The 17,305-nt window shown below is 38.5% G+C and overlaps 1 protein-coding gene across 1 annotated transcript in view; it reads right to left on the bottom strand.

Moving 5' to 3' along the window:
* Positions 1-17,305, bottom strand: part of MEIS2 (Meis homeobox 2) — a gene marked incomplete at its 3' end in the record, with an annotated part of 201,479 nt that overhangs the window by 45,036 nt on the left and 139,138 nt on the right. The window contains exon 9 of the mRNA XM_079700012.1: positions 13,485-13,561. Within this exon, the coding sequence (XP_079556138.1) occupies positions 13,485-13,561 (77 nt within the window). The remainder of the gene's footprint in view (positions 1-13,484; positions 13,562-17,305) is intronic.

The following is a 17,305-nucleotide window of genomic DNA, read 5'->3' as shown; positions in this document are numbered from 1 at the left end:
AAATGAAGGTGACTGTTTAGGTGAGGAAATAATCTGATCTGATCATCTCAATAACTCTACATTCAATGCCATTTTGAGAAACTCTAACTCTGACCCCATGTTTGAGTTCTCTTGCCCTTCTAAATAGGAGTGTCTACTTCGCAAGAAGGGATTTAAGAAACAGCTTATCCAATGATCAAAATAAGGCAATGTGCACAGCCTCTACATAAAAGCTAAGTGAGATATACTTTCCATAAGATGGTATTTCATTTTTTTCTAGTGCTGCCCATTAAAAATGTATAAATCCCTATGAAAGTGACAAGCCAAAAGTGTATGAATGGTGACTTTTGGAGTACATCACTTTAGAGCAGTGCTCATTCACAGCAAAAGGTCCCCGCTCTTCACGGCCAGATCAACAACACACCATTGGGAAGATTTTGTTTTGTTGCTGACCTGCCAGGGAGCAGGATGCCAAGGAATCTCACAAAGAGAAGAAACTCATGATGTAACTCCACGCTCTTACAAGACTTTTAACCTTCACAGCTATGGAAAACTGTGGGATGTCTATTGAAGTCGATACTTTTATGGCATTAAAAAGTTTACCCCTGGGCTTCCCTGGTGGTGCAGTGGTTGAGAGTCCTCCTGCCGATGCAGGGGACACGGGTTCATGCCCTGGTCCGGGAAGATCCCACATGCCGCGGAGCACCTGGGCCCGTCAGCCATGGCCGCTGCGCCTGCGCGTCCGGAGCCTGTGCTCCGCAACGGGAGAGGCCACAACAGTGAGAGGCCCGCGTACCGCAAAAAAAAAATAATAATAAAATAAAAAAAGTTTACCCCTTTACCGTTCTACTGAAACATGGAAGAAGAAAGATATACTTCGTTACTTTGTCTACTATTCCCATTTTATGAAGAAACGTGTGCTTTAAATAGATGTCAAACTTTTTAAACTCTAGTTGGTCTTTCCTATTGGAAATTTTAAACTATGGGTTGAAATCGTGTTCTCTATAGCTTGCCTTAGGGAGCTACTCTATGACCATAGATGGAGTCGTCCTTTACAGGGTCCCCTCTAAATAACAGTAATCAGTGTGGACTTGCCCCTAAATCCCTAAGCACCTCCCACACCCTCTGTCACCAAGGCCTCCTCTCTCTTTCTGGACAAGCTGGTCTGCTCCAGGGCCTTCAATAACATCTGTACCCTCAGACCTAACTTTCCCCCCCCGCCTTGCGCGGTCCCACAGTGTTTCCTGTTATTCTGACCTTGCCTTCCCCACAGGGCTCATCTCTATTTTATGCTATCTATTGTGAAAACAAGATCATCTTCCCAGAGAAAGCATCAGGCCCCACTCAAATCTGCTGTCATTGTGGAAAGAATCCCCAAGTCCTTGCTCCCCAAGGCACAGAGCCCACAGTTGTTGTAGCTTCTTTTTCTATTCACACTCCGTGCTGAATTAGTCACCAAATCCTGCCACATTTTTTTTTTTTAACAATAGAGGTAAAATCAGTCTCTTTTTCTTCATTTTAATAGCTAAATCTCTGACTCAGGTTCTGTTTAAGTCACCCAGAGTCTACTGTCACTGGTCTCTCTCCCTCTCTTCTCATCAATTCAAAATACAATGGTTAAAATAGTTTTCATCTCACTTGCTTTGACTAGATTTTTTCTTTTTCAGTTCACAGGCTTAGAATCATAAAATAATAGAATTTTAAAGATAGAAAGGACCTTAAAAATCACCCAGTCCCCATTCTTTTATGGATGAGGGAATAGGTAGTGAGGAAGGCAAAACTGCCCAAGATCATACGCATTGTCGTCTGAGCTGGAATTAGACCCAGGCTGCTGACGAACGTGAGTTCCCTTTAGCAGTCCACATTGCATCATCCTCTGTGTGAACACTGAACCTTCCGTTCCTCCATAATCCTGTGGACTGGGGTGTCTGTCTTTCTCACTGTACTTCACACACTTACAAATTTCTTTTACTCTAGTCAGGGAGAGCTGGTTTCCTCCTAAACTCTTTTACTCAATTTCCCCACTTTCATGGACTCACATATTATTTCTATCCAACTACTACAACACTTCCTTCCTCTGATTCAAAACTAACTTCAAATCTAATCTCCTCTAAGAAATGGCATGCTAGTGGTCACCCTCTCACCGAAATACTCAGCATTTGTGTAAATTTTCTTCCTCTGCCTTCTCTCTAGCTTATTTGAATTCAATTCAACAAGAAGTTACCAGCACCTACTAGAAGCTAAGCAAAGTGGATAATCCCTTTGTCACTTAAAAGGCAGGGGGAAAAAAAAAAAAAAACAAACGTACACCAATCCAGAAATCATTTCAAACCCTCCACTAGTTTGGAAACATAGCTGAAGATCAGGGCTCTCATTCACAAAACACAGCCTAATTTTGTTCTGTTGTGATGCCTAGAAGAATCGTTTTCTCTTGGATCCATTTCGGTCTATTCGCAAGTGTTGCTATTAGGCTATGGAGGGGTTTCTAGGAAGGTCTAGCAATGGAAATCCTCATTATTTTTCCTTTGTTAATGATTACTGGTGTTATTGGAAAAATCATATCATCTTCACAAACTGCCAATTTTCTCAAGAAATTTCACCCCTTGTCCTCAGAACAGATATAACACATTATAATACACTGCAAGTTGCTGCCCACTATTGCTTCATAAAATTGTGTCATTCGAAGTATTCTTTAAAATTAGTGAACTATTGCCTGGGGCTGGAAATATTTTTATTGTATAAAGATTTTCTGTTGTAATGGAATTGGACTTATTCATAATATTTAAAATTCTGAATTTGTTTAGTCGCCAACTTGACAGTAAAAGGGCAGGCATTATTTATTTAGGGTGTGGGATAGGCAAGCTTTTCTTCTGAGACCAAATTATTGGCAATTCTTTAATTAATCTAGTAGAAGATGAATTGAGATCGCAGGATATTAGTTCCTGCTGATACTCTAAAAACGTGACACTGTTACATCGTAACTAATGCTCGAATCCCCAGGGACACAGCATCCTGAAAATGTTACCTTAAATGAGAGAGTACTCATTACTATGATGGAACCAAAGTATGGATTTGACTTATCTGCAGAGCTTTTGAAACTGGGGCATTTTTTCGTCTGTGGGTTACGGCCCCATTTCTAGAAAAATCTATCTGAGCCTAATGTAACCTAGCAAATCTTTCAAATGAAAGAGTCTTGTGGGAGGCAAGTTGTCATTTTCTGACATATTATTTAGGGCTCAGCTCGGGTTTCATTCTTTCTTCTTTCCCCACTTAAACCCCCTGCTCATTCTCCACAAGCGCCATTTTCTAATTAAGGCAAATGAAATTTGTAATGTGTAGAAGGGAGACGTGGCCCCCCCCTTGTGAGCCAGCCTCGCTCTTCCCTGCACACCATTAAAAAATAGAATCCAGGGGTGGTTGTTTTTTTAATTGGTATCACTTTGTCTTTAGTGCAAAACACATGGCAATAATTTAGTGAACTTCAGTATTTCTCTTGTGGCAAATTGATAGCATAATTTTATTATGAGTGGAACAATGACTTCTGGAAGCAGGAGAGATTCTCCCAGAACTACACATAACTCGGTTGACTAAACGTAATGCTTGGAGAAGGTAATGAAAACAGAGCTGAGGCTCAGCAAGGGTTAGGAGATTTCAGTTTCTTGCTCCTGTCAAAAGGCTCCTCAGTAAATCATACCTGAAGCTTATTTAATGTCAGAAGCCAATAAGCTGATAAAGTACCTTGGGGTGCTCACTTCAGAAAAGGCACACTGAGTCATGTGATCTCTGGTCCCTGGACCCGATGGGGTCATATAATCTGTCTATGGATTTTAATAAGTAACCTATTAATGTTCTCTTTGGTGCTAATTATTTTACACTTCACTTGTTTCCTGTTTACTGACATTGCTTTAGCAATTTCACTCTGAAAAAATTATGAGGAAAGGGAATCCGGATGACTTTTACTATTCTATTCCACAGGGGTTTTCTACTTTTCTCTTTAACATTCTTCTTCTATACCAGCCGAGGCCACCAAACACAAACACAAAACACTGAATCCATGGGAACATTGTAGGATAACAGGAAACCTGCATATTTCGTAAAGCAAAGAGCCACACTAAGTCACACAGGTCCAAGACTATCAGTATTTAGTAACTCATAGCTAAGAAGGTATTTGGAGTTTACCCTATGGAACTTGGCTTCAGGTAACACAGGAGATCAACCAGTTGTGACCAAATTCCATTGTGCTACTTTCTACACAACTTTATGAAGAAGAAATTTGCTCATGGGCACTCAAAAATACCTATGCATCCTTTCAACTGCAAAAACAAAACTGAGAATCAGATCCACAATTAAAAAAAAAAAGACCACTCTGCCCAAATGAAATCCTTGTGCATTTCACTGCATACTTTACTTTGAGTATTCTCACCCATCAGACTACTGGAATCAGAGGCCCCTCTTTTGAAGAGGGTACTTTTCTGAATTTTAGAAAACATAGTGCAGAGACAAAGAAAGCTCCCATGTGTTTCATAATTTTTAAGTGAAATGATATTTAAAATCTAGGTTTAAAATACCTGAAAGTTTAACCTTGAAATTACCAAAATTATCAGCCGGGTGAAAGTATGCTAATATCTGTGACCATCTCTGTGAAGGAGATCTATCAATTTTGATTGATAGATCAATCAATAATGAAAAAAGGAATCCTCTGGCCATCCTTCTTACGGTATAGGCTTAATCAAGAATGACTGGGTCCTTCCTCAAGAATTGAGCTGAAACCATTAAGCCAAGATTATTGATGAGATTTTTCACTTGTGGGTCTTTGAGGCAGATTTGAATCCAGATCTTTGGGGATTAATCCACTGCCCCACCACTCCCTTAGTAATCACTGCTAAAGTTTTTGTTTATCTAAAGTCTTTAAGGAAGTTTGGAACTCAAGAGGTCAACATTAAACAGCCTGAAACCTCAGCTCAAGGGACTTATCTAAAAGATAAGCTGTATCTAGAGACAGAGGGGAAATCTCATATCTCTCAATGTTTACCTTGCAAGGGAAAAAGAGAAAGAACTCTGATGTGTTCCAACCTGAGTACAGAATTAACAATTCTGACCAGGACAGGGAGTTAGTGCAAATCTATCTTGAATGATCAGTCAGCAATAATGATTCTGATTCATGCACAAAAGACATGCAAACAAAAAACCCAAAAACAAGGTTTTCTATTATGATTACAATAAAACAATGAAGCAGGAAAAAGATGTGAAGAAAGTAAAATTTAAAAAAAGAAAAACTGTATGTATTTTCCTACCAGATTGCTAATGATTTTACAGATAAAAAATAATTTTCCTTGTTTCTAGAGAATAGAGGAAATAGTTCTGAAAGTCATGAATTGGATAGAATTTCTGGGATAAGCACTGGGAGATGTCACCTAGTCGATGCTCGTTCTCTAATATTTGAAAAATCCAACACAATGAAAACAACAGTAGCAACAAAAAAACAAGTCTTTTGTTTTAGACTCGAGATCAAGCGGTTAATGGGACCTACATTTACTCATTAATGGAGCAAATTCTCAACTAAGTAATTTTTGGCAGGCTGCTCTCTAGTGAATGAATGCATGAATGAATGAGTGAAGTGAATTAGGACATGGCCTAAAGATGATTCATAAAATACTTATTTCTCTGAGAGTGAGTTTTTAGAATACATTTAAAAAACACTCTATCCTGTGGGTAATGGAAGAAACGAGGAAAAATATTTACTGGAAATGGCAGCAATGTGGTAAAAAGGACTGAGAACTCAGAACAAAGTCACAGCCACCAAGACTCTCATTTTTAAAGGTAAAAAACTTTAGGGAAAGTAAACAACTTGGTATTGGTATATTCTGATCTATCTTTTTAACCTTCCTTTTAATAGCCTCTAATTTAAAGGTTCTGTTTCAACTTTGCATTTACAAGCCCCTTTCTATTTTCTGCATTCTAGAAACAAGTTAGAGGCTAATGGGAAGATTCCTTTCTATTAATTTTTTTAATACAGCTTTATTGATCTGTGACTGGGGTTAGGAAAATTTACTGAATCAGCAGCTATAATTCTGTAACATTTTCAATGAATTGTCTTCATTTTTTTCCTACTTAAAAATAAGTACATAGCAAGTCAATATCATCCTACTTTAAAAACATGCAACTCACTGAAATACAGACTTTTATTTCTGTGTCACTCTGAGAAACCATGTCAATCATGCCAACTGAGATGGATAAAGGACTTATTTGAACAAACTTTTGTCTCTCTTCCAAATACTGCTATAATGAAGTATACAAGTAGGTAGAGCCTTGTGCCTAACCCAGGACTTGTCTGCGGAGTTTATTGTCTTTATCGATGAAAGAGAGGGGGCTAATTCTGAAAACCTTCAAATATCAAAAATAGTCTACATTTTTGGCTGAAATCCCCTGCCCCCATATTTAGAGACTTTTGAAAACCGTTAAGGTTCAGCATGAGAAATTTTATCTTCAAAAAAGTTCGCATTTAAGTATTTTCTTTAAGGGGCATTTTTTGGAACTGTTTCAGAAACTTGTTGCATTCCTTTTTTGTTGTTTTGTGTTTTCTCTGTAGCATTGTACTTTCCTCTAAACGAGGAACTCTTTTTCTCCCCTTATTGGCATTCCAACCCAGCAAAGAAATATGCATCCTGAGATAATGCTGCCAGCTCGCTATGAAAACCATATTTCATTCTTTCTTTGCAGAGCAAAAGGGAAAAGCACAAAGGAGCTGGTATAATTGAATGTAAAGGATTGCAGCAAACCTCCCCTTTGAGTCCCCTCGCTGGCATCCCCTTCCTTTATTTCCCCCTCCACTCCTTTTGTTTACCACTTTTAAAAGGCTCTTGCTGAGTCTGAGCTGCTTGCCCAAATTTGGACTGAATCTCAATTTCTGGAAATGGTACTCCCATCTCTACAAGAGAGAAGGTGTCTAGAAATGCTGGTGTGACATGGCAATGGATCGGAGGCACAGCTGCCTAGGTACAATAGATGTCTTCAATTTTCAGATCAGTGTGGGAATGTCAGGAATCTGCTACAGAAAGTAACCCAGGCAAATACTGTAATAGTCCCTCTGATTCAAAATTGGCATGCTATGGGTTGATGCCCTGGTCACCCCCAGTTCCATTTGCTGTAGACAGAGCAAAATGAAATCCATTTAAATTTCCAGGCAATCCCTCTGGTTAAACATTAATCACGTGTATTTTTCTTTTCCCGTCTTTTAATCTCTCTTACCACCTCCCTTTGGTTTTCTTCTCAGAAACAACTGCAGGTTCCCAAGGAATGATAACACAACCATGGAGACAGAGTGAGTGGAAGCTAGGTAGAGCTGGAAAGAGACTGGAAACCCTACTGCTGACACAAACTCAGCTCTTTCACCCCAGGAGGAGCGACTGTCGGGAAGAAAATGCTCTGGTTTTAGCAAAAGACCTCATGAGGCTTTTTGGCACTGCCTCTCTGGCATCTCTGCCTCCTTCCCTGGTCACTGATTTCTCTGGCATAGGAGGCCATGTGAAAGAGAAGCATTTCACCTCAAGCTCACCAACGTGGAATGCAAAAGCACGCTTTTTTGCCTCCCTTTCCTCAGCATCGGCAGTTTCAGCACATTAAATGCTGACAATGGATCTAGCACCTGGCAAATCTGACTTGAGATTCAAATGGATTTTTATTCAGAAACATAGATGTTACTTGGAAATAATCAGCGAAGACGGCAGCTCCGTGTTTAACAAATGGCTGTGGTAGAAACTGCTGAGCAGAGAGAGGCTGTTTGGTCCAGCCAGCTCATTCCCTTAGGTTTATCTCAACTCCAGCTCGTTGGTCTATCACTCTCTCCTTCAATCCTTCTTCTCTTGAGATAAAAGTGTCCAGCTGTCTCTGTGCCTCATTTAGATTTCCTGCACCACTGGCCAATCATTCCATATGTTTACTACAAAGTTATTTTCCTCGATTCCCAGCTTACTCGTGATGTCCTAATATTACAACGTATTTCCTGGTGTCTGCTCTCCTTGCGGGGAGTGACAAGATACATACCTTTGAAAATGACTTGTCTTTGCTGTAAAGAAGTGCAACCTCTTTTACCACTAACCCAGCCTCCTACTCATTTAATTAGGCTTCAAATTGGGCTTGGGGATTCACTGACAGAGGGTCTGACATTGACCCTGTCTTCAAACCCACCTAGAACACTATTATTGCCCTTTTAAGTGTAAGCGGCAAAGAAAAGCATCTGGGTACCCACATCTCTCTGGACTGATGGATTCCTGAGGAAAATGATTGCTTACCTGAGGCTATCACTCTGTTCCTGTCCATATTTTAATCAAGGCTGGGAAGGTCTTCTAACAAAACTGCCTTTTATTTTCAGAGTACTCTTAACTTATACGTTTGCACACACAAATTCTTTTGTCTCCTCATCTTTCCATATCGCACGTAAGAAAACCAAGTCACCTGGGTAGTTAAGGAGCCTTCCTAAAGGGAAAAACTGATTCCCAAGATAACTTTCCTGGCACAGTGGTTGTTGTTGTTGTTGTTTTTTGGCCATGCTGATATCTTAGTTCCCCAACCAGGGATCGAACCTGGGCCCCCTGCAGTGAAAGCGCAGAGTCCTAACCACTGGACTGCCAGGGAATTCCCCCTGGCACAGTTCTTCAGTCCGAATTGAGCAAGCTCTTATCTAGTCTAGAAAAATTCGTCCACATGGTCAAACTGAAATAGGTAAAACAAAACTGTCGCTTCCCATGAGGAAGTTCCACAAAGTGGATGTCTGATTATTAAAAGCTGTTGTAGCAAGAAAGATTGTTTTAAGACCATTGATGGAAAGGTGGGGCAAGCAGGATGAAGATATTTTATATCTTCAGTTTGAGAGGCCGTACAAGGACACTGAAATCTATTACACAAAGGAACTCTCTGAGCTACCTTCAAGTGGAAAGTTCTTCGAAATTTCAGTTTCATGCATTTTTACGCGGGCCCTGGAGACAGCCTCCTATCAAGAAAGTTAAGTCCTTTATTCCTAGTATACCTGTTTTCTGTCAATAAGTCACCCTATGGACTTTGCTTGTTGGTATATAGATAAGGATACAGTTACTGCAGTGACATGAGTTTTTAGAAGTACGGTATTTCTTCCTTTTAAAATTAAACCTGGAAATAGGAACTTAAAAGTTAATATTATAATTCTTATATAGCATTGAGGAAAGTTACATGAGAACATGGAAATGTTATGATTTTTCTCATAGTATTTTTAGCCTAAGGAGTTTTAATCGTCAAAGTTGACTTTACTATATTTCAATGATTACTATTGTCAAAGATGTATGAATGCATCCCAACAAATTATTCAAGCAAGAACTTCCTCATTAAAGAAATAATTTTCAAAAACATCTTTTGTCAATGAATGCGTGTAAGCATGCCTCCTGAGGAAATACCAGACATTAATACCCAAGACTTTCCTTCAAAACGTCTAACCTTCACAGCTATTTGAAGCCACTTACCTCCTAGGGTTCCCTAATCTTACCTCCCTGGCATCAAAGAACTACAAAAAAAAAAGGATCATCTAAGAAACTACAGAAGTCTAGCTTTGTTTAATATAGAAGCTATGCACAGTGAGTTGTCTGCTCTCAAATTTTATCGCCCCTTAAATATAGGTCTATTTCCTCCTGAAAGAAATCTCTATTCCAGTTTGTAAGCGATTTAATGATGCCTTCATTGATATCATTGTATGAAATCATCATAATTCTCTCTCATTTTTACAATTATGTACTTTTAACTATTTTAACAACAGACAGCATCTATGGTGCGTGCCAGCACTATGCTGAGTACTTAGCATGCAGTATTTCTCTGAAATGTTACAACTATATAAGATATAAATGACTATTGTCCCCATTTTACAGATGAGGAAAGGAAGGCTTAAAAGGGTTAAGTAATTTGCTGAAGGTCAAACATCTGACGAATGGTGGAACCAGGATTTTTAGCCTCCCAGGGTCTGGTTCCGGAGCCTAAGTGCTCACCTACCACGCTATATTACCCTCCAAGATTTAATCAATATTCAGTCAAAGTACATCATGTTTGCTTCTCTATGGTTAGGAGGTTATTCAGGGTGAGGATATTCATTTCCTTGCTTTTCTTCTCTCCTAATGCACACACTTTGATGATTTCACAGCTGATGTGACTCTCCCCCAACTGAACAGCCTAGAAAGCCAGTCTCACTACTTGTGATTACCTTTGTCGGCGAAGTGCATACACTGAAGATCTGGTTATCATCATTTTTTTTTAAAGTCTTAATTACGTTATTGATTATTTATGGACTTCTGAGGGCTAATTGTAGGAAAAAATGACTTAGTGTCATAGAATCCACTCTTTTCCTGAAATCACATTTTGATTTGGTGGTATCATCACTTTTTGCACACTCCCTACTGTAAATACATGGGAAAAGCCCATTAAGATTATTTCTAACACTGGCTGCTAAGATAAAACAATCTTTAATTCCCTTAATTATCTCCTAAACTTCCTTTTTGCTTATTTGTTCTGAAATTACTGACTGATCTTAACAGGTCTGTTTTTATTGCTTATTGCTCTCATCAAGTGCGTGAAGCCATGTTCTATTGCTTATTACTACAGAGGTTATTTTACAGCAATACTGAACTACCCTGACCTTGCTTGGCTTTTTTATTTTAAGAGGTAAGTGAGAAGCAGAACTGAAACAGCAAGTCTTCCATGATTTTCTGATATGGATGCTTTCTATACTATTCTAATTCTTTGAGTACGGACATCACAGCACACAAGTCTAAAGTCCTGGCCTCAATCAGAGAAATGGGTATCATTTCCTAGCAGAGCTGACTAAATGATGTTTAGGAACTGCTCTCTGAGCCCTGCTTTTTTTTTTTTTTTTTTTTTTTTTTTTTTTTTTTTTTTTTTTGCTGCTAGCTCTCAGGGCCTGGAGAAATAGTTTTTAGCCTACTCTTCTCATCTCTTTTAGTTATCACTTGGCACTTAAGAACAGTGATTATGAAGCCTTTTAAAATTAGTCTGGATAGTTTTCTCTGTTTTGAAGATGATATCATCAAGACATCGGTCAGTTTCAGAATATACTGCACAGTAGCTGGTATTCTCTTTTAAATATCTTTTTGAAATCCACCAAAATTCAGTCTCTGTGTGAAATTCCTGGTAGTCTTTTAAAAGTATTTTCTGTGTTATCCTCATGAGTCACACCTTATTATCAAAGTTACGGTAGCTGTTAACTAAGAATCGGACCTAAGGGCAGGATTAGAGGGTTTTTCAGAAGGAACTGTGAAAATTAGGGAGATGGAATTATTTTGTAAAGGCGTAGGTGTCAACATTGATGCCATATTATGGAAAGTATGCAGTGTGATAGACTGTCACATCCTAACCCTTGGCATCCTGCGGCAAACACGGCTCAAATAATAGAGAAACAAGAAACCTAAGCTATCACACCGACAGAACTCCTCCTCCATGCCCTGGGGCTCAATGGAATTCAGAAAATAAGGGTGCTCTCTCCAAGTTCCAAGCAGGTGTCTAATTGTGAGAAACGCTCATCTTTAGATACCACTGTAGCATCTTCACTCTTCAAGTGTAATGACTACATCAAAAAGTACAGGTAGTGGATGATAGGGAACAGCACTTTCAAAAAGAGCAAGATCAAATGTCAAAGCCAAATATCAATGTAGAAATATTTCATTTTTCCCAAGACTCCCATCACAACCACCCTCAACTTGCCGCAAATTTATAAAAATTATTATTTTAAAGCAACATTCACTGCATCAAGGACCATTGTATATAATGGAGCTCAGTTTGACAATCAGTATCATATAAAATAACATGCAGGGCAAATAAGTCTTCTACCATCAAAAAAGAATGTATTCATTTTATTGTTTTAGACTACTGATAGCTTGTGCTAGGAACATAAATGAGAATATATATACGTTGACATATGTGTATCTACTCTATGAGGCTCATATCAATGTATAATCACATACACATCCCTGTCTGGAGATTACAGCCTTTATTCCAAGTTTTTGGTCTAAAGGGTATCTTTAAATGTACATAGTTCCAATCTTTAGAAGAAAATTAAAGTGAATTCAAGTCTGTATTGTCTATCCTTTCTTTCTGCCTTTCTTTTCAGGTTAGCAGTTTATTTCTGCATTAATCACCCTGACAGAAGCAAGGCAACTCAATTTTCTGCTTCTGTAGGTAGGCACATCACTTTCTGTACAGCACTAGGCATGAAAAGGGCTGCAGCTAAGCTTTGGTTACTGGTGTAATTGAAATGCTATCCACACTATAGGGTGCATTAAAGTCAGATAACGGCAGTTCCTGTGGCCAATTTAAGTAGCTTGACTTCCCTGGGAAAAAAAAAATTGCCTGACAGATAAGGCAGACAAACTGGCTAATTCTCCAAGCATGTCTCTCATTGTGATCCTAGAAAAATGAGAAAAAAATGAATCACAGAACCACAAAATCAATTGACCCTCGGGTAGCTCATCAGGCAGCGAGCCTGATAAACCTAAAAGCTTTGTTAATGTCTGCCTGCCTGTATCCCACAGATAGAGCACTTTGTAAATGAACCTGCTTTGATAAATATATTAAGGAAAGCTGTGAATAAAGGCAGAGACTTCTCATTTGTAAATACAACCTCTGCTACATGGAATTAGAATGATAAAATGGAGTTCCATGTAATTAAGTTTGTATAAGGCCTGAAATCCGTGCAAATACTTTCCCTGAATTTTGAAAGAGAACTGTCAGTTCAATTAATCTGAACATCACCCCAAGAATGTACCGAACAAAATTAAGCTGCTGATAAAACCTGGGCCAGTATTTTGATAAGTAATTCCTATATCATTTCTTGGCCACTGTGATCATTTTATTTAATCCTCTGCCCCTCCTTCTCCTCAGTTACCCTCTAAGCCACATACAAAGCATGATGGCCCATGCACCTCCACGGGAGTAATCGGCCAAATGGCAAAGCTAAAAATGGGGAAATCTTTTTTTTTTTTTTTTTTTTTACCCTGTGTTCAAAAAAAAATTAGGGTAAATAAAATTCTCCTAGGAGATGCTAAAGGACCTGCATCTTCATCAGCCTAGAAAGCCTAGATTAAAGAAACCTTCCGAGAACTGATAACTCCACATGAGGACTGCACCAAAATACCCAGAGTGACTATTTGCAACGGGAATGACCTGAACTGAATTTGCTCTGTTCAATTCGAGAATTTTAAAGCATCAGCGATGGGGAAAGTGAGGCAGAGAGGAAGAGCGAGAGAAGAGAAAAGAAAAGAAAGAGGCAGAGAGAAAGAGAAGAGGGATACATCTCACCAAATCCATTTACCTAGTTACCTCTTCCTCTCCCTGTGCACTACGTTCACACGTCAAGGTAGAAACACAGAAGTTATCCTCCTCAATTTCATTTGTTTCAGAAACAAAAAAAAGAAGACAATGATTGAGAAATCTTACTTTAGCCACGGGAGAAAGACATTGATTTTGGGGTCACTCACCAGTTGTTTACTTGGAGAATTGTAAGTCCTGTGTCTTGAGCTAACTGTTTCTTCTGCTCTTCGGAAGGGTACGGATGCTAATGAAAAAACAAATGTTTTGAAAGATGTATCAGAAGTTAAGAAAGAGTCACTTACGTCTAAGAATGAAACCACCGTTTGTGATTTCTTTAGTCTATGGCTTGATTTTCCTAATCACAGCTTTTTAATCATGTGTGGGGAAAAATGTGGGCAGAGACAAGAATCCAAAAACCTGCTTGTGCAGCCCCGGTCCTGCCACACTGTGGAGGCCAGCAGCACAAAGCATGGCAGCATTGCAGGTATTCAGTTTCTTCAATCAGTCAGGGACACACAGCACTTTGGCGATGGGTCAGAATTTTGGTTGGCTACAATCACTTCAGTTACACTAAGGGAACTACTTGAGGGCCCATTTTACTTCACTTCTTGGAAAACCTCTGTGCAGCCCGTCTCCTATATTATCTTTGTGAGATGGCTCAATATAATCATTATCTCCTAGTTAATCTAAGATTATTGTTAGTCAGTTTGGAAAGTAAGATCGTCCATAATCACAACTATTCTTGGAAGCCATGGCTACCACTTCAGTTACAGCAGAGTTTACTGACAGTTGTTTATGTTGACTCCTTTAAGGGACAGTGGAAGATTCTTTCATTTTTACTGGCTGCTGCTCTGGGTTAAGAGGGTCGCACGAAGTGACCATCACAAGGAATCAATTATGTACAATACAGAAATTGTATATTTTACCCTAAAGTGTGGCAATAAGAGAATGAAGCCATAGGTTTCGGTGTTTTTTAATTCTCTACTTCCCATCACAACTCACCAACATTTATAACAAACCATCCTCCCATCAGCAAACCACTTTCCTCTCTCATTCTGAAATCAAAGATTGTTACTGTAGAATTGTACATTTACTTTGAGACACTGTACCGGCATGTACATAATTATAAAACATGTCTGTTAAATAGGTCTCTGCTCTAAATTCACTGGTTTTCTTAAACAGAAAAGTAAACTTTTATACAGCATGTCAAAGTCGTTCCTAAACTAGAAAGCCTTTAGTCATAAATATTTCCCATCAACGTTATTAAAGGCTGACATTAGGAACAACAAAGTATTCCATTCAGAGCTTTCTAATCATTCCAGTGTTTGAGAGAGTGAATGTTTTTCAATCATCTAAGATTTTATTCTTCAGGTATTTCATCTTCTATAATAGCATACATTATCCAAAACGTGTGCAATTACTTATTAGCAAACCCAAATGCCATTAGGTTAAACAAAACCCCCTGTATTGCAAAAGGGGTTAACTAGATTTGTATTAATATAGAAGCCAGGCTTTTAATATTCTGCAAATGTTAACAAAGAAAGATGATAATGTTGAGTTAATATGGGTTAAGCATAAAATGAAAATAAATTTTTCTGATTGCGAGGTGTTGACATTTTTTTGGCTAGGGCCTCCAGCCTGTTCCTGAAAGCTGTGTAATTACAGAAGGCTTTTCCCCTCCTTCCCCCTCCTGCTTCGAGCCTACCCACATTAGTAATGACCCCTTCACTGCTTCAAAAACCACTAATGGTCTTCAGCATGGGCAAGAAAAATGAACAGGATAAATTGGAATCCACAGTCAGTAATTTGCATCCTATGAGGCTGCTTTGGCCACTCACACTCATTCCTGGCCATCAATCGTTGCCTGTCAGGTGCTGCACTCTGCCACCATGACAAATACTCCTCCTAACACTCTGATTCGTCCAAACAATGTAATTGTCCTCTATTCTCCTTTTGGTAATGGAGATAATGAATGACTGCACAAACAAGAAGGATTGCTTATCACAGATGCTGGGGTGGCTTCAAACTGGAAAAGGCCTAGGGTACAAATTTTAATTGACTGAAAACACTGGTTGGAGGGAAAATGACCAAAAAGATCCCCAAATCCTTCTTGTTGTGGTATTTTCCTGCCAAATTCAAGGGAGGAGCACCCTTTGACTTTTTATTCCTCTAAGATGTTGAAAGCCTAGGTTTCTAGGTTATTTGCCCAATGGAAATCAATTCTGCAAATAACAAAAATGAAAATGAAAATAAAGACTCATCACAAGGATGTATAGATCTGCATTGGTAATGTCATCCAGTATGCTGTTTCTTCATGTAGTGTTTTTTTTTTTTTTTGGTGTGCTCAGTCTTGTTCACTATTATGATGCATTTGCCCAAGACAGTTCTGACAAAATGTGGGTTGTGGTGTGTGTGTGTATGTGTGTGTGTGAGGGAGACAGGCAGAGACATGTACAACCATATACGCACACACACAGAGAAGGTTTAGATGAAATAAAGGTTTAGGATGTTAAGCTACTAGAAGACTAGAAAGGGGAAGTTAGTGTACAGTCAATTCCTTCAAGCAGGGCTGTACATTCAGATTGAGTAACAAGAATTCTTCCCAGTGTTTTATTAGAAATTAAGTCAAATGACCACAAAATTACATAAACAGTGCATTTTATCTTGGGAATCCCTGAACTGTACTTTCACTATGAAAGCAGTTGCAAATTCCATCCACAATCATTAAAAAAATTGGGACCGTACCAAAATTCACCTTGCACAGATGGCTTTTTTTTTTTTAATTAATAGGGAAGACCATAATAACTTTAACTTATTTAAATAACGTTCTGTGGTTTTTGAACATTCATGATTCTATGCCCCTTTTATACAGGGAGTGGACTGTTTATCTGAAAGTGTTCTGGCAGTCGGCCACTGTATTTCTAAAATTAAAAAAGGAATGAAAAACAATCAGCTTTCAGAGGAATTGGAACCATGGCAATGTGTTTTGGATTAATTTACAAATATATGTATATATTTAAGGCCAAACTGTGGAACTAGAGAATTTCTACTACATGATCTATCATAGGCATTCTTCTACTTTATTAGAACAGACATCATATTGAAATAATAAACATGGGAAGCCTTCACTTCTTCTTTGATGTATATTGCTAAATGTCTGACTGGCTCAAATTTAAAATAAACTTTGGTATGTTTGCACTTGAAAACTGGAAGTAGACCACAAGCAATAATTTGTTGTCAGTTTCTATATTCTTGGACTGAGGCTATAGTTTAGTCTGTTCACTGATGGGGGCCAACCCACCCTGGTCCAGCGTCTCAGAGGTGGCTCAACTTACTCATAAGAACACACATTGTAACATAATAGCGATGATGATGATTCCCTTCATCAAGAAAGAACCAGCATAGGTCAAAGTTTTTCACATCCCCAAATAATTTAAAGCCACTGTTGAAGAGAGGTGAATCACAAATATCCTCTTACTTTGAATATCAACTGACAACTGTTCAAAAAGTTAGTAAGACACGTATGACTCATGACTCAACGTAGACAGAAAATATTTTTTTAATTGCCTTTTTTCTAAAGACTCATTCGAAAGTGAGATATTACCTGTATTCCAGATATTGACCTTAGACTCTCTTTTTTTCTTTTTCTCACCCCTTTGGGGTTAAACTGGTTTATCAAGTACATGCAAACAGATCTACAGTATTCTTAGAATGTATCAGTGAAACAGTTTTTAGGTGAAATCACTTAATGATAATTTTCTTTTGTGGTTAATCCCTCTCCATTTTTGTCCAAACTGGAACCAATTTATCATAATCTTTATTCCACGTTGAAAGGATTTATACTGATGTTTTAGAATACTTCAAGTGATATTTCTAATCATCTCATGAATTAGAAGTACACAGTAAATGAAAAGGTAGTTTTTGCAAGGCTAAAAAATTGTAAACAACCTGTCAAATGGATCATAGTTAAATAAAATGGGAGATTCTC

This window comes from Hyperoodon ampullatus (genome assembly GCF_949752795.1).
Source record: "Hyperoodon ampullatus genome assembly, chromosome: 3".
In the NCBI taxonomy this organism is placed as follows: Eukaryota; Metazoa; Chordata; class Mammalia; order Artiodactyla; family Ziphiidae; genus Hyperoodon; species Hyperoodon ampullatus.
Note: the sequence above shows the minus strand (reverse complement) of the source record. Positions and strands in the feature narration are given on the sequence as shown.